This window comes from Aegilops tauschii, chromosome 1, assembly GCF_002575655.3.
Source record: "Aegilops tauschii subsp. strangulata cultivar AL8/78 chromosome 1, Aet v6.0, whole genome shotgun sequence".
Lineage (NCBI taxonomy): Eukaryota > Viridiplantae > Streptophyta > Magnoliopsida > Poales > Poaceae > Aegilops > Aegilops tauschii.
The window spans coordinates 294,600,056-294,624,969 of NC_053035.3; the positions used below are offsets into that span (position 1 = coordinate 294,600,056).

General features: G+C 46.5%; 1 protein-coding gene across 1 annotated transcript; it reads left to right on the forward strand.

Moving 5' to 3' along the window:
* Nucleotides 1-494: 494 nt before the first annotated feature.
* On the forward strand, nt 495-3,527 carry LOC109784660 (uncharacterized). Its single transcript, XM_045234760.1, has 3 exons — nt 495-706; nt 864-1,342; nt 2,718-3,527. Exons 1-3 carry the CDS (start codon nt 649-651, stop codon nt 3,264-3,266), a joined length of 1,086 nt encoding a protein of 361 aa, XP_045090695.1. The 5' UTR covers nt 495-648; the 3' UTR covers nt 3,267-3,527.
* The last annotated feature ends 21,387 nt before the right edge of the window (nt 3,528-24,914 follow it).

Here is a 24,914-nt window from a genome sequence, read left to right on the forward strand (position 1 = left end):
AGGTCCTAGAGGCGATCAGATCGACCTAGAGCAACTCATAGCCGCCACGTGTCCTGACAAGGTCCTTTCCAGATGTGTGGGGCTTCGGGTCCTCAAATGACCTCACCGGCGTGTCTTGCGCATCGCACTCCCGACAAGGCTCATTTGGTGACGTGTCTTGCGTATCGCGCTCGATGTCGGGGTATACACAATGACATGTCTGTGTGCAAACAGCCTTGGATGCACCGACTACACTCAAGAGCGAGTAAGAAGATATGTGGGACCATATGTCCAGCGTGGCCCGTACGTACCGAACAAGGCACATCCGTCCGTAGACGGAACGTACTCGCTCCCACAAGCGAGCTGGGCCTGTAGTAGTAGGTTACAGGCCCACGTAGCGCGCGTGCGACTTCCTCAACGGCAAAACCAACGGCTCGTTCTCTCCGGACGCGTGAGACAACGGTCATATTACCGTTGTACTCTCCTCCAAGTCCAACCCCGACTCCGAGCGTCGTTCAAATCCTTTAAAGCCGCCTCCCATCTCTCTCCTCCCCCACCCTCGATTGCTGCCATCGCCGCCGCCTTCCCTCCTCTCCTCGCGTCTCTCAGCCTCAGCGACGTGAAGCGCGCCCCCATCTCGTCGTCTCCGCGCGCAAGAACCAGCCAGCGATGGAGACGCCGCTATCCACCAGGAGGATCACCCGCTCGCTCGCCGCCGCATCCGCCCGTGAGTTCCTCCCCCCCCCCCCCCCCCCCCCCCCCCCCCCACGATCGACCGCAATTCCCTCGCTCCCTACCAGATCGCTTATGGATCCCGTCGTGATACTTCTACTCGGAAATCCCTGTGCTGACCGCAGTTCTTGGATTCGATTCTCCCCCTGCAGAGAAGAGTGCCGCCGCGGATGTGACCTGCAGCAGATCCAAGAAGGCCGCCGCCAAGGGAGGAGACGCTCCGCGCGCCGCGCTGCACGACATCACCAACGACTCCCCCATCGTCGGCCTCGCCGCTGGCGGCCTCGTCCACGCCGCCGACAGGACCCCACAGGCCGCCACCGCTGGCGCCAAGAACCGCCCCAGGCCCCGCTGCACGCCCGGCTCTGGCGAGGCGCTGCTGCGCGGCCAGGTCAAGACGCTCCTGCAGAAGGTCGACGAGGAGGGCGCTGCCGCCGCCGTCATCAGGCCGGTCCGCATCCACGCGCTGCTCGGCGTCACCAGGTCGCCGGCGCAGCTCCTCGCCCCCACCCCGTTCAACACGCCGCAGCTCTGGGCCGATTCCGCCGCCCGTGGGGAGTCCGCGCTGCCTGATGGCCGGACCGTGCTGCCCTGCGTCCTCGAGCAGGAGGAACTGATTCCTAAGCTGCAGGTACCGATCTCCGTCTTAACTCCGTGAACAACTCAAAGATCGATTTTGTCAATTTCTGTTTTGCTTCTTATGTTTAGTTATCTCCGTGCAACAACTCGAAGATCAAACCTTGCATTGTATTGATCATCACTTGTTGAGCTGCGCATGATATATCAATTCTGTAAAATTAACCATGTGTTTGCATAGCCTGATCCCTTGTGTTTTACAGTAGTACTATTTGTGAGTAGCATAGCCTGGTACATGATACCCTTAACGATAGGCAGACCAAAGATGTTTATTGGTACACTACTTGATAAATTTTGATGAGACCTTTTACGGTACATCAAAATATTTTAAGCCATTTATTTTTGTGGTTCAACGGTCCAGATATAGCAATACTACGCCATAATTCAGGTAGTATATTCAGATGCCAGGGGCACTTTTGGCAGTTCATTAGTGTAGATCCCGCAGCTGCTTCTGCTGGATGTCCACACCCCGAGGGGCGGCTAGAGGAAGGCTGCCGGTGCTGCCATTCGTGCCGTTGGCAGGGTGGTGTGGGGCCGCAGCAGGCTGGGGATGACACGGTGGGTGGGCTGCGGTGGGCACGGGTCTGGACGGGAGGGAGTAGGAGAACACGTTGCTCTCCTTTGGTCGCGCTGCCGAGCTGGTCGCCATTGCAGAGGGGGAGAACATGGTGCTAGTTAGTGCCGCTTCCATTTCTCATAATTAGTTCACAGTTGTGAAGGTGCTAGCTTGCTTAAGGTTGGATTTAGAATTGACGCCCAGGCATCACGAGCTAAATTGGTACGCAGTGTTGTTGTGTGAGTAGTGTTCGTAATGCTACAACATGGCAAGCTCCAGTCCCGAATTCCAAGTATCTAATTTGTTGGTGTTGATGGAGACGGGGAGCAGCGGCTGGTGTCGCCGTCCGCTTCGTCTACCTTCGGCGGCGGCACAACAGGATGAACGGGCCTGCCTGTGCTTGTCACGTGCCGCAGCCTAACTTGGGACTGTCACGGAGGCCGGAGAAGAGGGCGTACAGCGGCAACCGATTAATTCTGTTTCCCTGCTCGATTGATCGATCGGAGGCCCTAAACAGATCACGTGCCGGCGAGAGTCTAAGCAGAGACAAAGATTAGAAAATTACCAAGCTATCCTCAAACCAATGTTTGAGGCGAACAATATCAGCCGTTGGATCAACTTAATACTATCCCTTAAATTCGGTAGTATGATGCACCGTAAAAATTCTCATTTTGATGCAGACTCTTGCTGCGCTAGTAATCTGCACAATTTGCAGCATCTGGTGTGCTGTGAATGTCGATGCCTCTTATTTGTGCCGTCAGCTTTATTGTTGCATCTGGGCTTGAGCTGTGTTGCCACTGCTGTTTTTGTGCAGGCAATTGCTGATCCCCCGCCCAACCGCGCGCTGGTGTTCGACGACTCCCCAGGGAAATCGGACCAGTCCACGGATGGATCATCCCTGGCATTCCACGTGAGCAGCAGCGACAGATCAGCTGACGACGACAGCTCGTCGGTTTGGTCCATCCAGGTCAATGTCAGCTCTGAGGAGAAGGAAGAGGAGGAGATCGGTGTTGACACCGTGGGAGAGCTGGAAGAAGAGTACAATACCGAGGAGGAGCCGGAAGGAGAGTACTACACCGAGGATGAGGACTGGGAAGACGACGATGATGATAGCGAGTGCTTTGATGATCTGTGCGAGGGGATGAGCAAGATGTCGGTGTTCGAGGAGGAGGAGAAGAAGAAGGTTGGGCTGCCGCCATTCGAGGGCAGGCACACCCGGTTCGTCTACAACAGCGACGACGAGATCGTGGAGAGGAAGGAGGTGGAGAACGCGGCGGCGGAGCACGGCGCGCTGCTGAGGGGCCTGCCGGTGCCGGAGGGGAAGCATCTCCGGTTCCACGACGATGATGACGAGGAGGAGTAAGCAGGCCTGCATGAGTTGATGGGGATGGGTTTGGGGTGTTTACGTTGATGGGATACAGTAGTGTGGTTGTCGCTCCCTGACACCAACACATTTTTTTGGTTTGGACATGCTATCTTTTATGCTTTTTTTGGCTTTGATTTGTTATTGCTGGTTCCAGTTATTCTGAGGACATGGTGGTACATCGATGTTATTGCTGGTTCAGTTAGTGCAACATATCTCAAGTTGTACTGAATAATTCAATGCTCTCATTGTTCATGCTCATTCTGTGTATTCAGTTTTCAGTTCATGCTCATTCTGTGTGATATTCAGTTTTCAGTTCATGCTCATTCTGTATCCAGTTTTCAGTTTATTCTTTTGATAGATCAGCTAAGATCCAATACATACAGGCATGCGCCAATTCTGTTGGTAATTCTTTGGGGCATTTGCCATCTCAAATTCTCAATCATTGAGGACACTGAAAATGCAACATGACGTTTGTTCATGCTCATTTTGAGCTTTTCCGGTTACTGTTCTCAAGTTTGGAAAATGGACTGCCTCGATCCCAATGGCATGTGTATACAAATTGTGGACATGAAAAATACAAGAAGCAAGTGAAGTCCGAGTAAAAAACTTTCACTACAAGAAGAAAAACTTCACCGAGGACATAAAAATATACCTCCAAGCACAATAGTTCGAGAATAACCCTATCAAAATATTGAGAATATCCAGAAAATTATGGACCACGCTTTATTTTTATGAAAATAGTCCCCGATCAATAAAGCACAAAGATCCCTAGAAGTATCAAAAATCACGGTCGAGTTTGTGGAGACAAGCACTCGAGCGAGTCGAGGGCGCGTCGTCATCATCGTCCCTCCCTCATCTGTGTGATTGTACGTTCGCATGTCCAACTCCTTCTCCCCCATGTCATGCATTCAAATCAAGTCTTACCAAAACCTTAACTAAATCAAATCAAACATTACCAAATCAAATCAAATCAAAACTTTCCTTATCTTTCCAACTCATACTCAAATAAAATCTTACAAAATCTATAATATGATGGGTGTAAGATTTACACAATTGGTATTGAACAACTAGAATGTGTATGCCCCGTTGCAACGCACGGACAATTAGCTAGTCGTTGACACTCGAGAAGTAGTCGTGCTTAGACCCTAAAGGGCCAATGCACAAGAGCAACAAAATATCGTTGATGAAGAAAAACACAGATCAAAATGATCATACAGATTCGTTGTAGACCAACACTAACCGGACCCAAGCAAATCCGCTAGAAAAATACCCGCATGCACCCTCTGCCGATGCTAGGGCACATCACCGGAGCACAAAATGGCGCAAAGGACATCATTCTTACTCGAGGAGGCCGCCACCTTGCCACCCCGACCATGACACGAAGACTACGTAAGGAAAATATGGGAACCCTCCAGCCCGCGAGGGACCGAGGCCTGCCACACCTCCTTGGCTCATAGGGTCACCTGGGAAGGGACGAACCGGCGATGGGCGCCAACGAGAGAGGGACGGATACTCTCGTCACCTCTAGATCACGTGTGGAGGGTGAGAACCTAAACTTGAAGTTGTATGTTTTCTTCAGTTAGGTGTAGCACTTCTTGCAATATCGCCCCAATCTGATCCAACGACTCACAAGGATCCTCTTCCGGTCTCGTCACTAAGCCGTCAGATCCCTTTTACCGGTATACAATAGTTATGCATGTTTATACCTTCATCATTGTAGTGAGTAATGAGCTACCTATTTAAGTAGGGTTATGGCTTGTGTGGAGCATATTGAATTGCCCATTGCCTAATGGCTGGAACTCGATACCTTATAGCTATAGTAATATAGGATGGCCCTCTCGATCTAGCCTTAAACTCTAGCTCGTTCCCTTGATTAGTCAATTTCTTGTCCCAAATTCCCCTCGGTCATATCTGGGTCCTCGCAAATTAGTATCCAGAGCTCAAGTTCCTTGGCGACGTTTTTGATTTGGTGATTCTCTTTGTCTGGTCGGTCAAATCCCACCCTCTTGTTGCATCCATGTAGAGTGATTAGTCGGTGCTGGTGGCAACAATTATTCGGGTTTAGATCAGTCGAGCGGAGTGGTTGCTCAGGAACATCTCTTGTTTGGTAAAACTCCACGCCTAGCACTGATTCGTGCACTAGGGAGGTGAGGATTGTTGGCGACAGCAGGATTTGAACACGGGGACGGGTGATGACCCACAAGTGTAGGGGATCTATCATAGCCTTTACGATAAATGAGAGTGTCGGGCCCAACAAGGAGTAGAAGGAATTGGTTGATGAAAATTAGCAAGAGTTCATTGAGAAAGTAGAAAGAGTGTTTGATTGTTCATTTGAAAGCAAGAGCAATTGCAAGAAAGTAAATAGTAACAAAAATGCAATGGTGCAGCAAGTGGCTCATTCCTTAAATATGCTAAGGACAAGCCAGTTGTTTTACTTATAGGGATCAAAGCATTCTCGAGGACACATAGGAGTTACACCAAGTTACTTTCATCAAGATTCATTGACTTACATTTTATTGTTTTGATAGTTTGTTGTGTGGTGGAACCTATGATAAGGTGTTGTTCTTACTTGTACAAACAACTCACTTAGGATTACACCTCTTACGCAACCATCCGCAAATACAAGAGTATTAAGTTGGAATCTGATAACGCCCGAACGTCAGGTATGTTAGCCCTAATCTTGTTATTTTGTATCACCATGTTTAGTTTGATTTTTCATGTAGTTTAGATGGTATAGGAAAGTGTATGTAGGCCAATGAAGCTTCGGTTGTGTGCACAAAGGAGGCAAGATGTCGGACTGCCGTGCGATGCGACGAGCACGACAAGATGCCGACGACGTTGTGAGATACAGCAAGGTCGCAAGAAGCTCTAGGTTGTGACTTTATATGATGAATGCCATCCAAATATCCATCGCTACTCCATGCATATGCTTTCTCATAATATTGTCTTTCTTGAATCACTACTGTTGCTATTGTTCTAATTACTACAAAACTGCTACTGCTACCGTTACTATTACAATTGCTATTGTTACCACTGCTATCAAAACTATCATATTACTGTGCTACTAATATCTTATTGCAAGGAAATAACTTCTCAGGTGTGGTTGGATTGACAACTCAACTACTAAGGCTTATAAATACTCTTTGACTCCCCTTGTATCGAATCAATAAACTTGGATGAAATAATGCCCTCGAAGAATGTTGCGATCCCCTATACTTGTGGATCATCAATGTGTGGGTTAGTTAGTTGAGTAGTGGAGCACTTCATGTGGTAAGTGGCCTAAGTGGCGGATCAGCTAGTTGCTGAGTTGCGTGTATATATAGTTGTTGCATTGATAATGAAAGAGGTTGTGAGGGTAAAGAAAAGATGTAGCCTCTCACGCGACCAAGGAGAAAGGACTCTTGGCAAAGCTATTAGGATTTCTTCCTTGGATAGATGTGTGTGTGTGTGTGTGTCCTGGTCGTATGTGTTCATGAGAGTGTTATTTGTGTTGAGAGAAAAGTGAGAAGAGAGTTGTGTGAGGTAACCGAGAGGAAGAAGAAGCGGTGCCGTGAGAAGGCGGTGCCAACAAGATACGAGCACATGGAAAATCAAATGTTTTCAATGGCAGCTTTAGTGACGCGAGTATGTCAACTTTAGTTGGCAAGCATGGCAACTTCGTGCTTCAGTTTATTTTTGATAGAAAATTGTCGTGTCTCAAATAACTTGCCATCCTTGCGTCCCAAGACTTGCCATTGAAAATGCTCGGTTTGCTATGTACTCATACATGACGTCAGATACTTATAATTTGGGTTAAGATAACATCTAGCCATAGCAATAAATTATATGGTTCCAACACCCCTCATGCAATGGTTTATAAACTTAGGGTACGGTAATATATGTCACTCTAGCCACCCATCCATGAACAAACTAATCACACAATGCTCTTCCCTAGGCCCTTAAAGGTAAAGTGGTGTGCAGTCAACGTTCGCACAACACCACTACATAATTACACCACAACACAATATCAAAACATTGAACTAGATTCAACTTCACAAGATTACTAGTAAGTAGTTGTCGGAGTCGGAACCGGACACCCATTCACTAACGTGAGCTTGATGTCTTAGTCTTGTGTAGCTCTTTGATGACTTGTCCTTCCTTTCTGACTCCTTGACTTATCCTTCCTTTCCGAATCCTTGCTTCTACGAGAGGGTCTTCATTCATAACGATCATCTCTACTCCTTCTCTCTCTTGGAGGTGATTCATCTCTTGTACTTCTCCTTTTTGGTGAGTCTTCTGTTTTCTTGTAGGGAGCCATACACTCATTGGAATAGCGTCCGGGTCTTCCACAATTGTAGCAATTACGATCATGACTAGAAGATCTTTTGTCATTGTAGGACCTTGACTTGGAGCTTCTCTCTTTGCTTCTACTGTTATAGAATTTGTTGAAGTTCTTCACCATTAAGCTAAATTATTCATTGGAGACTTGATTCTCACTTGATGTTGTAGGGGCATCACTTGAAGCTTTGTAAGCATCACTTGACTTATTGTGAAGCTCTTCCTTATCCTTGAGTGACATCTCATGAGCAACAATTCTACCAATGACTTTCGTGGGCTTGAGATCTTTGTAATTGGGCATCATTTGGATCAATGTGCACACGGTATCATATTTTCCAGCCAAGGCTCTAAGGATCTTCTTGATGATGAATTTGCTGGTCATCTCTTCACTTCCTAAGCCAGTAATCTCATTTGTGATGAGAGCAAGCCTATATGTCGGTGTACAAAAGTAGGGGCACTCCTTTTTCACCCCTTTACTTGTGCACGGACAGTCCGAGCCGCGCCCATGGCCACACTAAGCAGGGCAGAGGAGGGAAGCCGAAGGCACAAGACGACCAGAGGCAACGCCAAGACCAGAGAACACAAAAGAGCAAGAGGGCGAGGTGGACTCCCCCGGCAAGACCCTTGTCGAGGCAGCCTCCGCGGCCTCGACAAGAGCCTTGCTGGGGCAACTTGCCCGATGCCAGTAGAGCAGGCCACCCTTGAGCCCGCGGGTTCCAACACCACCAACCAACTACATTGGAACCAAGGCTCGGGAGGCGCCTCCGTGGTGGCATGCAGATCTTCGTCAAGATCATACCCACACAAGATCAGAGGAGGACCAGAAGACGACGATCCTAGGCGGGATCCTAGCCAAGGAAATCCACGAGACCCCCGGCAAGACGCTTTCCGGGGAAGACCACGATGCTACGGCAAGACCCTTGTCGGGGCCCCGGCAAGGCCCTTGCCGAAGACACCTACGGGGCCACGGCCAGGCCCGCGTCTGCCAAGGCTCCACCACCATCCCCATGCAGCTGCTAGCTCAACCAGCTGAGCAGGCACCTGCGTGGCGACGGGCGGCCTCCACGACCGACTCAGCAAGCACCTGTGTGGTGGCATGCAGGTCTTCGTGAAGGCTCCACCACCGCGCCAACCCAGCAGCCAGCCAACATGGCGCCATGACGCCTCATCAGCTCGGACGCGTGTCGAAGCCAAGCGAGGCGGCGACAGCTGGGACGTGCTTCCTTGCCGTTCCCGATAAAGTGAGAGGGGCATGTCGGCAGCGCATTAAATGCGTTTGTCCGGCGGTGCCAGAGGATAGACTCATCCACTGTACACCTTTCCCCCTCATGTGTGCCACTGTGGCAACCCATTTTCCCTATAAAAGGAGGCCCGAGGCGACCAGGAGAAGGATTCGAATCTTTTGGGCAAGTTGCACCCCGTAGCTAGCTCAAGAACACAAGAACACTCAAATACATCCACCAAAGCAGGACTAGGGTATTACGCATCTCCGCGGCCCGAACCTGGGTAAGCGATCCGTGTGCTTCCTGTCAGACCCGCTCTTTGCACAACCCGCGACCGCCAACCGTAGAAGGGATCCGAGTGATTCCATAGGTGTCGATTTCCCCCGACACTATAGTACATGTCAAGTTGACTTTGAAGCACATCCTACTTGGATTGCTTGACAGACTCGGTACCTTCGTGCATATCAACCAAAGTATCCCAAATTTCCTTTGCATTCTCAAGACGGCTAATTTTGTTGAATTCTTTGGGGCACAATCCATTGAAGAGAATATCGCAAGCTTGAGCATTGTATTGCAACATCTTCAATTCTTCTGTGGTTGCTTCACAATCCGGTTCTCTACCATCTTCAAAGAATTCACCTTGCAAGCCAACACGCAGAACAGCCCAAACGGTGGAGTTATGACCAAGAATATGCATTTTTCATCTTATGCTTCCAACTAGCAAAATTTGTACCATCAAAATAAGGACCTCTACAGTGATAGTTACACTCGCTAGACGCCATACTCTCCTAGGTTGTGAAACCAAGGCTATGATCACCAAAGCTATGGAAATCAAGGCTAATGGAGACCAAAGCTCTGATACCACTTGCAGGATTGAAAGTATGTCTAGAGGGGGATGATTAGACTACTTGACCAAATAAAAATCTATCATTTTCCCAATTTTAGTTGTGGGCAGATTTTAGCAAGTAGCACAAACCAAGCAATCAACCTACACATGGAATTCTAAGAGTATAGAAGTGGAATGTAAAACATTGCATATGAAGGTAAAGGGAAGGGTTTGGAGAAGGCAAACACAATGGTGACATGAAGATTTTTGGCATGGTTCCGATAGGTGGTGCTATCATACGTCCACGTTGATGGACACTTCAACCCACGGAGGTTAACAGCTGCGCGAGTCCACGGAGGGCTCCACCCAGGAAGGGTCCACGTAGAAGCAACTTTGTCTATCCCACCATGGCGATCACCCATGAAGGACTTGCCTCACTCGGGTAGATCTTCACAAAGTAGGCGATCTCCTTGCCCTTACAAACTTCTTGGTTCAACTCCACAACACGAGGAGGCTCCCAAGCGACACCTAACCAATCTAGGAGACACAACTCTCCAAAAGGTAATAGATGGTGTGTAGATGATGAACTCCTTGCTCTTGTGCTTCAAATGATAGTCTCCCCAACACTCAACTCTCTCTCACATATTTGGCTATGGTGGAAGAAGGATTTGAGCGGAAAACAACTTGGGGAAGGCTAGATATCAAGGTTCAAAAGGTTGGAATGGAATCTCTTGATCTCAACACATGAGTAGGTGGTTCTGTCTCAAAAAATGAATGGTGGAAGTGTAGGCACGTTCTGATGGCTCTCCTCGATGAGGAAGAAGCGGTGGAGGGGTATATATAGGCTCCACACAAAATCCAACCGTTACACACTTTTGACTCATCTCGGTGGCACCGATTAGGAAACTCGGTGGCACTGATTTGTTCAAAAATATGAACGTTAGGAATCTCGGTGGGACCGATGTGCTAGGGCTTAGGGAAAACATCATCTCGGTGGTGCCGATTGCATCAACTCGGTGGGACCGAAGTGAAGCAATAAGCAACGGAGGGTCTTTCAAGCCAACTCGGTGAGACCGATTGCATAAACTCGGTGGGACCAAAGTGAATGCAATAGATCACAGAGCGCTAGCAAGGCCATATCGGTGGGACCGAGATCTGTACCGGTGTGACCGAATCATTAGGGTTTCTGGCAGTGGCTATGTTAAATGAACTTGGTGGCTCCGTAGAAAGAATCGGTGGGGCCGAGCTTGGAATTAGGGTTTGGACATATTTGGATGGAGAATGTGGCTGAGGGGTTTCGAGCAATATCACTAAGCACTTTGAGCAAGTAGACCATTAAGCAACAGCTCATCCCATTTTAATAGTATTGGCTTTCATATGGACTCAATGTGATCTTGGATCACTTAAATAGAAATGAAGAGTCTTGAGCTTTTGCCAATCTTTGTCCTTAGCATTTTGAGGGTTCCACATCTCTAGTCCATGCCATGCCAATCATTGAACATCCTGAAATATTTATCTGGAATGGATATTAGTTAAATGAGCTATATGTTGTTATGAATTACCAAAACAACTCGGGGATTAGTTGCACTTTCAATCTCCCCTTTTTGTTAATTGATGACACCATATAGATCAAAGCTTCGACAAATGATTAAATGAATGAAGTACATCATCGCTTTGAGAGGTATGTGATAAGCAAGAGCTCCCCCTAAATTTGTGCAGTATTAAAATTTTGCTTGTGAATGCAAATGCACAATCGATTAGGATCATGGGTCACTTTTCCATGTCACATACATCTTGGTGGAGTGCACAAAATGATATGAATGAAATAACATGCATGCATCACCATAGACATAAGTGAATGATCATACACAAATAATTGTGGGGATAAGCATTAAGCACATATTAAGCAAAGTATGATCAACCACACAACCAAACATAGTATCTCACGAGCATCAAACGATCAAGCAGCACGGATCAAACGAACAAAGTAGCAAAAAACTCAATAAAACCAAAGAGCAAAAGTGAGACACACTCTCTCTCGAAGCCTAATGATCTATACAATTTCTCCCCCTTTGGCAACAAGTACCAAAAAGCTCGAAAAGGTATAGAGTTATGCATCTCTCTAGGCACGATCCTCTAGAGATCCTGAAGGGGTCTTCTGGCTTGTGGCTCTGGTGTGCGTAAATGGCGTTGAGAGAACTGCGTCTACAAATGCCTCTGAAGATGTCAATTGAACTGGTGGAGTAGACACTTGAGGTGGCACTGGAGCAGTAGCGGCAGGTACAGAGTGAGTAGGCCTCGTGTCTGCAACTGGCACGACTGAAGATCTGGCTGCCCTGGGTACCGTCTGAAACCTCTGAGTGGCAGGTCTCTCATCTCCACTATCCTCGGCAGCAATACTGCTTGCCTCAACATCTGCCTGTAGCTTCTCCACAACTATCTGAACCTCGGTGATCTTCACATCAAGATCATGAATCTTAGTCTCGACAACCCACTCTAGACTCTCCTGGTTCTTGGAGATGTTGGCCAGACTCCTCTCAATCCTCAGGGTGGCCTCTGGCAGATATATCATCTAATCGTTCTTTGACTTGAGGTTGGCAATGGGTGCATTGGGAGTTGCAGCTTCCTGAGCTGCTTTAGCTACTGCTGTTGCCTGAGCCTTCTCTTGAGCCTCAACTGATGTGGGGTGTGAGGGATCCATCATCACCACATTATCCTCGAACTCTGGCTGAAGAGGGAGGTGCTCACGATCTAGTAGATATGTGTCTGTACCAACTTTGGAGTTGATAAGCATATGAATTTGTGGGGTATATCCACAAGACCTCTTCTGGCCAGCAGTTGTCCTCTTGACCGTCTCTACAATCAAACTCATAACTTTGAACTTCTGAGGTGGGGATTCAAACAAGTGAAGCAAATTAATGGAGTGGCCACAGATCATCCTCTCATCTCCAGATTTGGGCAATGATACTTTTGAGCTTGCGTTGAGTTTTTCCTTGAAGAGGAAACGGTGATGCAGCAAAGTAGAGATAAGTATTTCCCTCAGTTAAGAACCAAGGTATCAATCCAGTATGAGGCACAAGCAATTCCCCAATATGCACCTGCACAAACTAATAAACACTTGCACACAACACGAAAAAGGGGTTGTCAATCCCTTCACGGTAACTTGCAAGAGTGAGATCTAATAAAGATAGATTTAAAAGATAAGTAAAAGGCAAAATAAAGTATACACAAATAAATTGCAGCAAGGTATTTTTGGGTTTTCGATTTTATAGATCTGAAAATATATGATGGAAAATAGACCCGGAGGGCATAGGTTTCACTAGAGGCTTCTCCCTTGAAGAAAGCATACGGTGGGTAAACAAATTACTGTTGAGCAATTGATAGAAAAGCGCAAAGTTATGACGATATCTAAGGCAATGATCATGAATATAGGCATCATGTCCGTGACAAGTAGACCGACTCCTGCCTGCATCTACTACTATTACTCCACACATCGACCGACTCATGCCTGCATCTAGAGTATTAAGTTCATAAGAACAGGGTAATGCCTTAAGCAAGATGACATGGTGTAGAAGGATAAACTCAAGCAATATGATATAAACCACATCTTTTTATTGGCAACAATACAATATGTGCCTCGCTACCGCTATTGTCACTGGGTGAGGACACCGCAAGATTGAACCCATCACAAAGCACCTCTCCCATTGCAAGAAAAACCAATCTAGTAGGCCAAACCAGATCGATAGATCTAACAGAAATATTAAGCTATCTCAATCATGCATAAAAGAGTTCAGAGAAGACTCGAATAATATTCATAGATAATCTGATCATAAATCCACAATTCATCGGATCTCAACAAATGCACCGCAAAAGAAGATTACGTCGAATAGATCTCCAAGAGCATCGAGGAGAACATTGTATTGAAGATCAAAGAGAGAGAAGAAGCCATCTAGCTACTAGCTATGGACCCGTAGGTGTTGGGGAACGTAGCATGCAATTTCAAAAAAAATCTTACGATCGCGCAAGATCTATCTAGGAGAAGCATAGCAACGAGAGGGGGAGAGTGTGTCCACATACCCTCGTAGACCAAAAGCGGAAGCGTTAGGTTAACGCGATTGATGTAGTCGAACGTCTTCGCGATCCAACCGATCAAGTACCGAACGTACGACACCTCCGAGTTCAGCACACATTCAGCTCGTCGACGTCCCTCAAACTCTTGATCCAGCAGAGGGTCGAGGGAGAGTTTCATCAGCACGACGGCGTGGTGACGGTGATGGTGATGTGATCCGCGCGGGGCTTTGCCTAAGCACTACGACGCTATGACCGGAGGAGTAAACTGTGGAGGGGGGCACCGCACACGGCTAAGGGAACAACTGTTGTGCTTTGGGGTGCCCCCTTGCCACCGTATATAAAGGAGGAGGGGAGGAGGCCGCCGGCCCTAGGGGGTGCGCCATGGGAGGAAACCGAATAGGACTCCAAGTCCTATTCGGCCCCCCTTCCTTTCTTACGGAGGGGGGAAGGGGAAGGAGACGGAGGAGGTGAAGGAAAGGGGGCGCCGCCCCGTCCCCTAGTCCTATTCGGACTCCCCATGGGGGGGTTGCACGCGGCCACCCCTTGTGAGCTGCCTCCTCTCTCCCCATGGCCCATGAAGGCCCAATACTTCCCCCAGGGGGTTCCGGTAAGCCCTCGGTACTCCGAAAAATACCCGAACCACTCCGAAACCATTCCGGTGTCCGAATACCATCGTCCAATAAATCAATCTTTACCTCTCGACCATTTCGAGACTCCTCGTCATGTCAGTGATCTTATCCGGGACTCCAAACAATCTTCGGTCACCAAACCACATAACTCATAATACAAATCGTCATCGAACGTTAAGCGTGCGGACCCTACGGGTTCAAGAACTATGTAGACATGACCAAAACACATCTCCAATCAATAACCAACAGCGGAACCTGGATGCTCATATTGGTTCCTACATATTCTACGAAGATCTTTATCGGTCAAACCGCAATGACAACACATGTTATTCCCTTTGTCATCGATATGTTACTTGCCCGAGATTCAATCATCGGTATCTTCATACCTAGTTCAATCCCGTCACCGGCAAGTCTCTTTACTCATTCCATAATGCATCATCCCACAACTAACTCATTAGTCACATTGCTTGCAAGGCTTATTATGATGTGCATTACCGAGAGGGCCTAGAGATACCTCTCCGATACTCGGAGTGACAAATCCTAATCTCGATCTATGCCAACCCAACAAACACCTTTGGAGACACCTGTAGAGCATCTTTATAATCACCCAGTTACGTTGTGACATTTGATAGCACACAAGGTGTTCCTCCGGTATTCGGGAGTTGCATAATCTCATAGTCAAAGGAATATGTATAAGTCATGAAGAAAGCAATACCAATAAAACTTAACGATCATTATGCTAAGCTAACAGATGGGTCTTGTCCATCACATCATTCTCCTAATGATGTGATCCCATTCATCAAATGACAACACATGTCTATGGTTAGGAAACTTAACCATCTTTGATAAACGATCTAGTCTAGTAGAGGCTTACTAGGGACACACGGTGTTTTGTCTATGTATCCACACATGTATCAAGTTTCTGGTTAATACTATTCTAGCATGAATAATAAACATTTATCATGATATAAATATAAAATAACAACTTTATTATTGCCTCTAGGGCATATTACCTTCAGTCTCCCACTTGCACTAGAGTCAATAATCTAGATCACATAGCCATGTGATTTAACTCCAATATTTCACATCACCATGTGATTAACACCCATAGTTCAAATCGCCTTGTGACCAACACCCAAAGGGTTTACTAGACTCAGTAATCTAGTTCACATCGCCATGTGATTAACACCCAAAGAGTACTAAGGTGTGACCATGTTTTTCTTGTGAGAGAGGTTTAGTCAACGGGTCTGCCACATTCAGATCTGTATGTATTTTGCAAATTTCTATGTTTACAATGCTCTGCATGGAGCTACTCTAGCTAATTGCTCCCACTTTCAATATGTATCCAGATTGAGACTCAGAGTCATCCGGATCAGTGTCAAAGCTTGCATCGATGTAACCCTTTACGACGAACTCTTTGTCACTTCCATAACCGAGAAACATTTCCTTAGTCCTCTTTAGGTACCTAAGGATAATTTTTGACCGTTGTCCAGTGATCTACTCCTGGATCACTATTGTATCCCCTTGCCAAACTCATGGCAAGGTACACATTAGGTCTGGTATACAGCATGGCATACTTTATAGAACCTATGGCTGAGGCATAGGGAATGACTTTCATTCTCTTTCTATCTTCTGCCATGGTCGGGTTTTGAGTCTTACTCAACTTTATACCTTCCAATACAAGCAAGAACTCCTTTGATTGTTCCATTTTGAACTACTTCAAAATCTTGTCAATGTATGTACTCATTGAAAAATCTTATTAAGCGTCTTGATCTATCTCTATAGATCTTGATGCCCAATATGTAAGCAACTTCACCGAGGTCTTTCTTTGAAAAACTCCTTTCAAACACTCCTTTATGCTTTCCAGAAAATTCTACATCATTTCCGATCAACAATATGTCATTCACATATACTTATCAGAATGGCTGTAGTGCTCCCACTCACTTTCTTGTAAATACAGGCTTCACCGCAAGTCTGTATAAAACTATATGCTTTGATCAACTCATCAAAGCGTATATTCCAACTCTGAGATGCTTGCACCAGTCCATAGATGGATCGCTGGAGCTTGCACACTTTGTTAGCACCTTTAGGATCGACAAAACCTTCTGGTTGCATCATATACAACTCTTCTTAAATAGATCCATTAAGGAATGCAGTTTTGACATCCATTTTCCAGATTTCATAAAATGCGGCAATTGCTAACATGATTCGGACAGCCTTAAGCATTGATACGAGTGAGAAAATCTCATTGTAGTCAACACCTTGAACTTGTCGAAAACCTTTTGCAACAAGTCGATCTTGGTAGACAGTAACATTACCATCAGTGTCAGTATTCTTCTTGAAATCCATTTATTCTCTATGGCTTGCCGATCATCGGGCAAGTCAACCAAAGTCCATACTTTGTTCTCATACATGGATCCTATCTCAGATTTCATGGCCTCAAGCCATTTTGCGGAATCTGGGCTCATCATCGCTTTCTCATAGTTCGTAGGTTCGTCATGGTCTAGTAACATGACTTCCAGAACAGGATTACCGTACCACTGTGGTGCAGAACGTGCTCTGGTTGACTTACGAGGTTCGGTAGTAACTTGATCTAAAGTTTCATGATCATTATCATTAGCTTCCTCTCTAGTTGGTGTAGGCATCACGAGAACGGATTTCTCTGATGAGCTACTTTCCAATTCGAGAGAAGGTACAATTACCTCAGCAAGTTCTAGTTTCCTCCCACTCACTTCTTTCGAGAGAAACTCTTTCTCTAGAAAGGATCCATTCTTAGCAACAAAGATCTTGCCTTCGGATCTGTGATAGAAGGTGTACCCAACCGTTTCTTTTGGGTATCCTATGAAGACGCAGTTCTCTGATTTGGGTTCGAGCTTAGCAGGCTGAAGCTTTTTCACATAAGCATCGCAACCTCAAACTTTAAGAAACGATAGCTTAGGTTTCTTGCCAAACCACAGTTCATATGGTGTAACGCCCACGATGCGGCTATATCTCCCACGTGTCGAGGCACGACTTAGAGGCATAACCGCATTGTGGTTTTGTCGCAAGAAGGGTCATCTTCACACAATCCCATGTAATGAACAAGAATGGGATAACGAGAGTTGGCTTACAATCGCCACTTCACACAATACATAAATATAATTCATACATCATACAAAATCCACACATAGACCGACTACGGTCAAATCCAAATGAAAATAAGATAACCCAAAATGCTAGATCCCCGATCGTCCCAACTGGGCTCCACTACTGATCATCATGAAAAGAAACATAGTAACGACCACGTTCCTCGTCGAACTCCCACTTGAGCTCGGTTGCGTCATCTGCACTGGCATCGTCGGCACCTGCAACTGTTTTGGTAGAATCTGTGAGTCACGAGGACTCAGCAATCTCACACCCGCGAGATCAAGACTATTTAAGCTTATAGGAAAGGATGGTGTAATGAGGTGGAGCTGCAGCAGGCACTAAGCATATATGGTGGCTAACATACGCAAATGAGAGCGAGAAGAGAAGCAACGCAACGGTCGCGAAGCTAGTAATGATCAAGAAGTGATCCTGAAACTACTTACGTTCATGCATAACTCAAACTGTGTTCACTTCCCGGACTCCGCCGAGAAGAGACCATCACGGCTACACACATGGTTGATGTATTTTAATTAAGTCAAGTGACAAGTTCTCTATAACCGGTCATTAACAAATTCCCATCTGCCACATAACCGCGGGCACGGCTTTCGAAAGATAATACCCTGCAGGGGTGTCCCAACTTAGCCCATCATATGCTCTCACGGTCAACGAAGGATAAACCTACTCCCGGAAAGACCCGATCAGTCTCGGAATCCCGGTTTACAAGACATTTCGACAATGGTAAAACAAGACCAGCAAGACCACCCGCTGTGCCGACAAATCCCGATAGGAGCTGCACATATCTCGTTCTCAGGGCACACCGGATAAGCTAAGCGTACAGGTACCAACGTAACCCAAGTTGCCAAGGGACGGTCCCGCACGGTGCTCTAGTTTGGAAAAACACTCGGAGGAGCACTGGCCCGGGGGTTAAAATAAAGATGACCCTCGGGCTCGCGAAAACCCAAGGGAAAAGGCTTAGGTGGCAAATGGTAAAACCAAGGTTGGGCCTTGCTAGAGGAGTTTTATTCAAGGCGAACTGTCAAGGGGGTCCCATAAATCACCCAACCGCATAAGGAACGCAAACTCAAGGAACATAATACCGGTATGACGGAAACGAGGGCGGCAAGAGTGGAACAAAACACCAGGCATAAGGCCGAGCCTTCCACCCTTTACCAAATATATAGATGCATTAATTAAATAAGAGATATTGTGATATTCCAAAATATCCATGTTGCAACATGGAACCAACTTCAACTTCACCTGCAACTAGCAACGCTATAAGAAGGGCTGAGCAAAAGCGGTAACTTAGCTAAACAACGGTTTGCTAGAAAAGGATGGTTAGAAGCTTGACATGGCAAAATGGGAGGCATGATATAGCAAGTAGTAGGTAGCGCAGCATGGCAAAAGAACGAACAACTAGCAAAGCAAAGATAGAAGTGATTTCGAGGGTATGGTCATCTTGCCTGCAAGGTTCTCAGAGTTGTCGAAAGCTTGATCCTCTTAAGCGTACTCAACAGGTTCCTCGTTCACAAACTCGTCACCCGGCTCTACCCACAGCAAGAACACAAGCAATGGAACCACAATCAATCACGGGAAATGCATAAGCAACATGATGCAAAACATGCATGATATGCGGGATATGATATGCGATGCATATGCGTGCTCCGGAAGAAAAAGGATGAACAAGGCAGTAACTTGTCAAACCAAGTATGCCACTGGAAAGATGAGATGATTTCGGTCAAAATCGATATAAAGATCACCAGAAACGGATGCACGGTTTGCAAATGGCAAAGCAAAACAAGAATGACACGAATCTGCGATTAACAGCATGATAGCACTTAGAATACATCAAGTAACTATACTACAGCACCCCAACATAGCAACAAAGCATATGTCAGTTCTACAGGAGATGCTTAACAAAAGATAAACACTGAGCTACGGCTAGATCACAACAAAACAGGCTCAAACAAACATGGAAAAAGTGCAGAAGATATCAGGTTCACAGACTTAGTGAAATTACTGGACATGGCTGAAACAGCATCAGGTAGCAATGTTCAGAGCAAGCAACCAACTTGCTACAGGAACTTAACATATCAAACCAAGGCATGGAATGAATCTAGTAAATGCATAGAACAAAAGTCCCTTACTGACCATGAGCCAAAAAGGATCAGAAGATATGATGGCACCCATGTAAACATAGCAAGTTTCGTTAATAGGTTTCAGACTTAGCAGAAAGCAGAGCATGGCAGAAAACAGAATTATGAAGGCATCTTGGCGAGCTTGATTCACTCACCACAAAGCAATTCAAGACAAAACAATCATACCTACAGTAAGACGGCATGTTTATAAAGCTATCCATGGCAAGAGCAAGTTCATATCATGTATGAAACAACTACAACAAACTTGGCAAAATTGGATATCATGTTAAGAATCTGCCAGGAATATTTTATTGCAAAAGTAGAGCAAGATTAAGATATCCTAAGGCACTCCATAATTGCAAACAGAGGCATGGATGGATAAAGCAAAACTATATCTACAAAACATCCTTATTGAACATAACCAAAAGAAGCATGGATCTCACTGTAGACACACGGATACATGGCAACAAAATAACAGCAGTCACAGACTTAGTAAAATTACTAAGTCCCTGGAATCAGAAACATCACGAAGCCTAGTTTGCATGCTTGTGCTAGTCACCACAGAGATCACAAAAATACATGGCATACACCTATGTAAATATGGCATGTCATACATCAAAACACATATAGAGATCATGCCCATAAGATGCACACATCAAATGCAACAAAAATAACAAAACCTCAAGTTCTGATAAGTAACAGCAGGTAACAGCAATTAGCACTCTTGCACCAGAGATTTGGGCATTAAGATGGACTCAAATGAACATGGCATAATGGAACAATATGAAGATCATCTCGAGTCGAACATTTCGATATATTATACGCACGAAACGGAGCTATATGCAGAGAGTTATGATGCGATGAACAGGAGCATATAATGCAAATATCTCAAGACTTGGAAGATTTCGGGGGAGGAAGAAAAAGTCAACCCTCTCGGTGGATCCAGATCGGATCGGGCCGGCTCGAGGCTGCCGGAGCTGGGGGAGAGGAGGCGCCGGCAGGGAGAGCTCGGGGTCGCCGGAGATGGGCCGGAGGAGGCGCGGGCGGCGAGGGAGAGGAGGCGGCGGTGGGCGTCGGGCAGCGGCGACTGGCGGGCGGCGGGGCGCGGCGTACAGGCGCTGGCGGCGGCGGCCGGTGGTGGGGCGCGGCGGCGCCGGCGCGGGAGGACGGCGAGGCGGCGGGGCGCCGCGGGAGCGGGCGACGGGCGGCGGGAGGAGGCGACGCGGGCCGCGGGGGCCGGCCACGGGCCCGGGCGGGCTTTGGCGGCGGGGACGGCGGCGCGCCACATGGCGGCTTCTCGTTGGCTGCGGGCGGCGGCGGCTGAAGCGTCCGGCGGCGGTGGACACGTCCAGTGGCGGCGGAGGGCGATTTTGCTAGGGTTAGGGGTGTTTTGCCCGAAATTTTGGAGGGGGAGGTGTTTTATAGGTAGAGGGAGCTAGGAGACTCCAAATGGAGTGCGATTTTCGCCCACACGATCGTGATCGAACGACCTAGAGCATGGAAGTGACTTCGAGGGGTTTTGGGCTGTTTGGAGGGGTGTTTTTCTGCAACACACAAAATGACTTTGCGGTTACCCGGTTAACCGTTGGAGCATCAAACGACCTCCAAATGGAACGAAACTTGATAGGTGGTCTACCGGTGGTGTACCAAGGCCACTTGGCAAGACTCGGTCCATTCCGAGAATGTTCAATGCCCGCTCACGAAAAGAAAACAAGAGGGGTGCGCCGGTGCATGTGGGAGTGTCGGATTGCAAAACGGACAACGGGGAAAATGCTCGGATGCAAAAGACGAACATGTATGCAAATGCAATGCACATGATGACATGATATGAGATGCATGACATGAACAAAATGCAAAACGAAAAATAAAACCCAACCACGGAGGGAATATCATAACACATAGCCGAAAATGGCAAGAGTTGGAGTTACAAATACAGAAAGTTACATCCGGGGTGTTACATTTAACGTGAATGTAGCTGTCTCTAATGCATAACCCCAAAATGATAGCGGTAAATCGGTAAGAGACATCATAGATCGCACTATATCTAATAAAGTACGGCTATGATGTTCGGACACACCATTACGCTGTGGTGTTCCAGGTGGCGTGAGTTGTGAAACAATTCCACATTGCTTTATATGAAGGTCAAACTCGTAACTCAAATATTCGCCTCCGCGATCAGATCATAGAAACTTTATTTTCTTGTTACGATGATTCTCCACTTCACTCTGAAATTCTTTGAACTTTTCAAATGTTTCAGACTTGTGTTTCATTAAGTAGATATACCCATATCTGCTCAAATAATCTGTGAAGGTCAGAAAACAGAAACTGGCACTGGGCACTAGGTTAATAGTGTTGGGGAACGTTGCATGGAAAACAAAAAAACATATATGCACACGCAAGATCTATCCATGGAGATGCATAGCAACGAGAGGGGAGAGTATGTCTACGTACCCTCGTAGACCATAAAGCGGAAGCGTTTAACAACGCGGTTGATGTAGTCGTACACCTTCGCGATCAAACCGATCAAGTACCGAACATACGGCACCTCCGCGTTCAGCACACATTCAACTCGATGACGTCCTCGCCTTCTTGATCTAGCAAGAGGGGCGAAGTAGTAGATGAGTTCCGGTAGCACGACAGCGTGGTGGCCTTGGTGGTGAACTTGTTCCCACAGGGCTTCCCCGTGCACTGTGGAAAACTAGACGGAGGACTAAACTGTGGAGAGGGGCGCTGCACATGGCTAAGAGATTGTCGTGGGTTTGTGTGGCGCCCCCTCCCTCATATACATATAGGTGAGCCGAGGGGAGGTAGCCAAGGGGCGCCCCAAGGTAGTCGGTCGGCCCCCTTGGGCTCCCACCTTATGCCCCCCTTCCTAGTTTGCCTGCAGGGGAAGGCAGGAGGGGGTGGCGCCCCCCCAATCCTTCCTCTTAGGTGGAGGGAAGGAAAGAGGGGCTAGCCCTCCCACCTTTCCATCCATAGGGCCGGCGGCCAAGGGAGGGTGCGCCAGTCCCTTGTGGCCTGGTATGTTCCCCTGTCATGGCCCATAAGGCCCATTAACCTCCCGGGGCTTCTCGGAACCCCTTCTGGTGATCCGATGACTACCCGATACACTTCGAAACCTTTTTGTGACCAAATAGCATCGTCCTATCCTCCGGACCATTCCAGAGCTCCTTGTCATGTCCGCGATCTCATCCGGGACTCCGAACAACATTCGGTCACCAAATCACATAACTCATATAATACTATATCGTCAATGAATGTTCAGCGTGCGGACCCTGCGGGCTCGAGATATGTATACAAGACCGAGACTCCTCTCTGGTCAATAACCAATAGCGGAACCTAGATGCCCATATTGGTTCCCACATATTCTACATTGATCGAACCTTATGAAAACATACGTAGTTCTCTTTATCTGTCGGTATGTTACTTGCCCAAGATTCGATCGTTGTTATCTTCATACCTAGTTTAATCTCATTACCGGCAAGTCTCTTTACTCGTCCGTAATACATCATCTCGTAACTAACTCCTTAGTCATTTTGCTTGCAAGATTCTTGTGATGTGTATTACTGAGAGGGCCCAGAGATAACTCTCCGATACACGGAGTGATAAATCCTAATCTCGATCCATGCCAACTCAACAGGCACCTTCGGAGATACCTGTAGAGCATCTTTATGATCACCCAGTTACGTTGTGACGTTTGATAGCACACAAGGTATTCCTCCGGTATCAGGGAGTTCCATGATCTCATAGTCAAAGGAATATGTATTTGACATTAAGAAAGCAATAGAAACAAACTGAGCGATCATATGCTAAGCTAATGGATGGGTCTTCTACATCACATCATTCTCCTAATGATGTGATCCCATTATCAAGTGACATCACATGTCCATGGTTAGGAAACCTTAACCATCTTTGATCAACGAGCTAGTCTAGTAGAGGCTTACTAGGGACACGGTACTTGTTTATGTATCCACACATGTATTTAAGTTTCCGATCAATACAATTCTAGCATGAATAATAAACCTTTATCATGAATAAGGAAATATAATAATAACAACTTCTTTATTGCCTCTAGGGCATATTTCCATCAGTGTCCCACTTGCACTAGAGTCAATAATCTAGAATACATTGTAATGAATCTAACACCCATGTAGTCTTGGTGTTGATTGCTCGCGGAAGAGGCTTAGTCAACGGGTCTGCTACATTCAGATCCGTATGTATTTTGCAAATTTTTATGTCTCCATCCTTGACCTTTTCATGAATGGAGTTGAAGCATCTCTTGATATGTTTGGTTCTCTTGTGAAACCTGGATTCGTTCGCTAAGGCAATTGCTCCAGTGTTGTCACAAAATATTTTCATTAGACCTGATGCACTAGGTATTACACCCAGATTGGATATGAACTCCTTCATCTAGACTCCTTCATGCTTTGCTTCCGAAGCAGCTGTGTACACCACTTCACATGTAGATTCCGCCACGACGCTCTGCTCGGAACTGCACCAACTGACAGCTCCATGATTCAATATAAATACGTATCCGGTTTGTGACTTAGAGTCATCCGGATCAATGTCAAAGCTTGCATCGATGTAACCATTTATGACGAGTTCTTCATCACCTCCATAAGCGAGAAAGATATGCTTGGTCCTTTTCAGGTACTTTAGGATGTTCTTGACCATTGTCCAGTGATCCACTCTTGTATTACTTTGGTACCTCCCTGCCAAACTTATGGCAAGGCACACTTCAGGTCTAGTACACAACATAGCATACATGATAGATCCTATGGCTGAGACAGAGGGAATGACTTTCATTTTCTCTGTATCTTCTGCCATGGTCGGGCTTTGAGTCTGACTCAATTTCACACCTTGCAACACAGGCAAGAACCCTTTCTTTGACTGGTCCATTTTGAACTTCTTCAAACTTTGTCAAGGTATGTGCTTTGTGGAATTCCTATTAAGCATCTCAATCTATCCCTATAGATCTTGATGCCGATATATAAGCAACTTCACCGAGGTCTTCCATTGAAAAAATCTTATTCAAGTATCCTTTTATGCTATCCAGAAATTCTATATCATTTTCAATCAACAATATGTCATCCACATATAATATCAGAAATGCTACACAGCTCCCACTCACTTTCTTGTAAATGCAGACTTCACCATAAGTCTGTATAAAACCATATGCTTTGATCACATCAACAAAGCATATATTCCAACTCCGAGATGCCTGCACCAGTCCATAGATGGATCGCTGGAACTTGCACACTTTGTTAGCATATTAGGATCAACAAAACCTTCTGGTTGCATCATATACAACTCTTCTT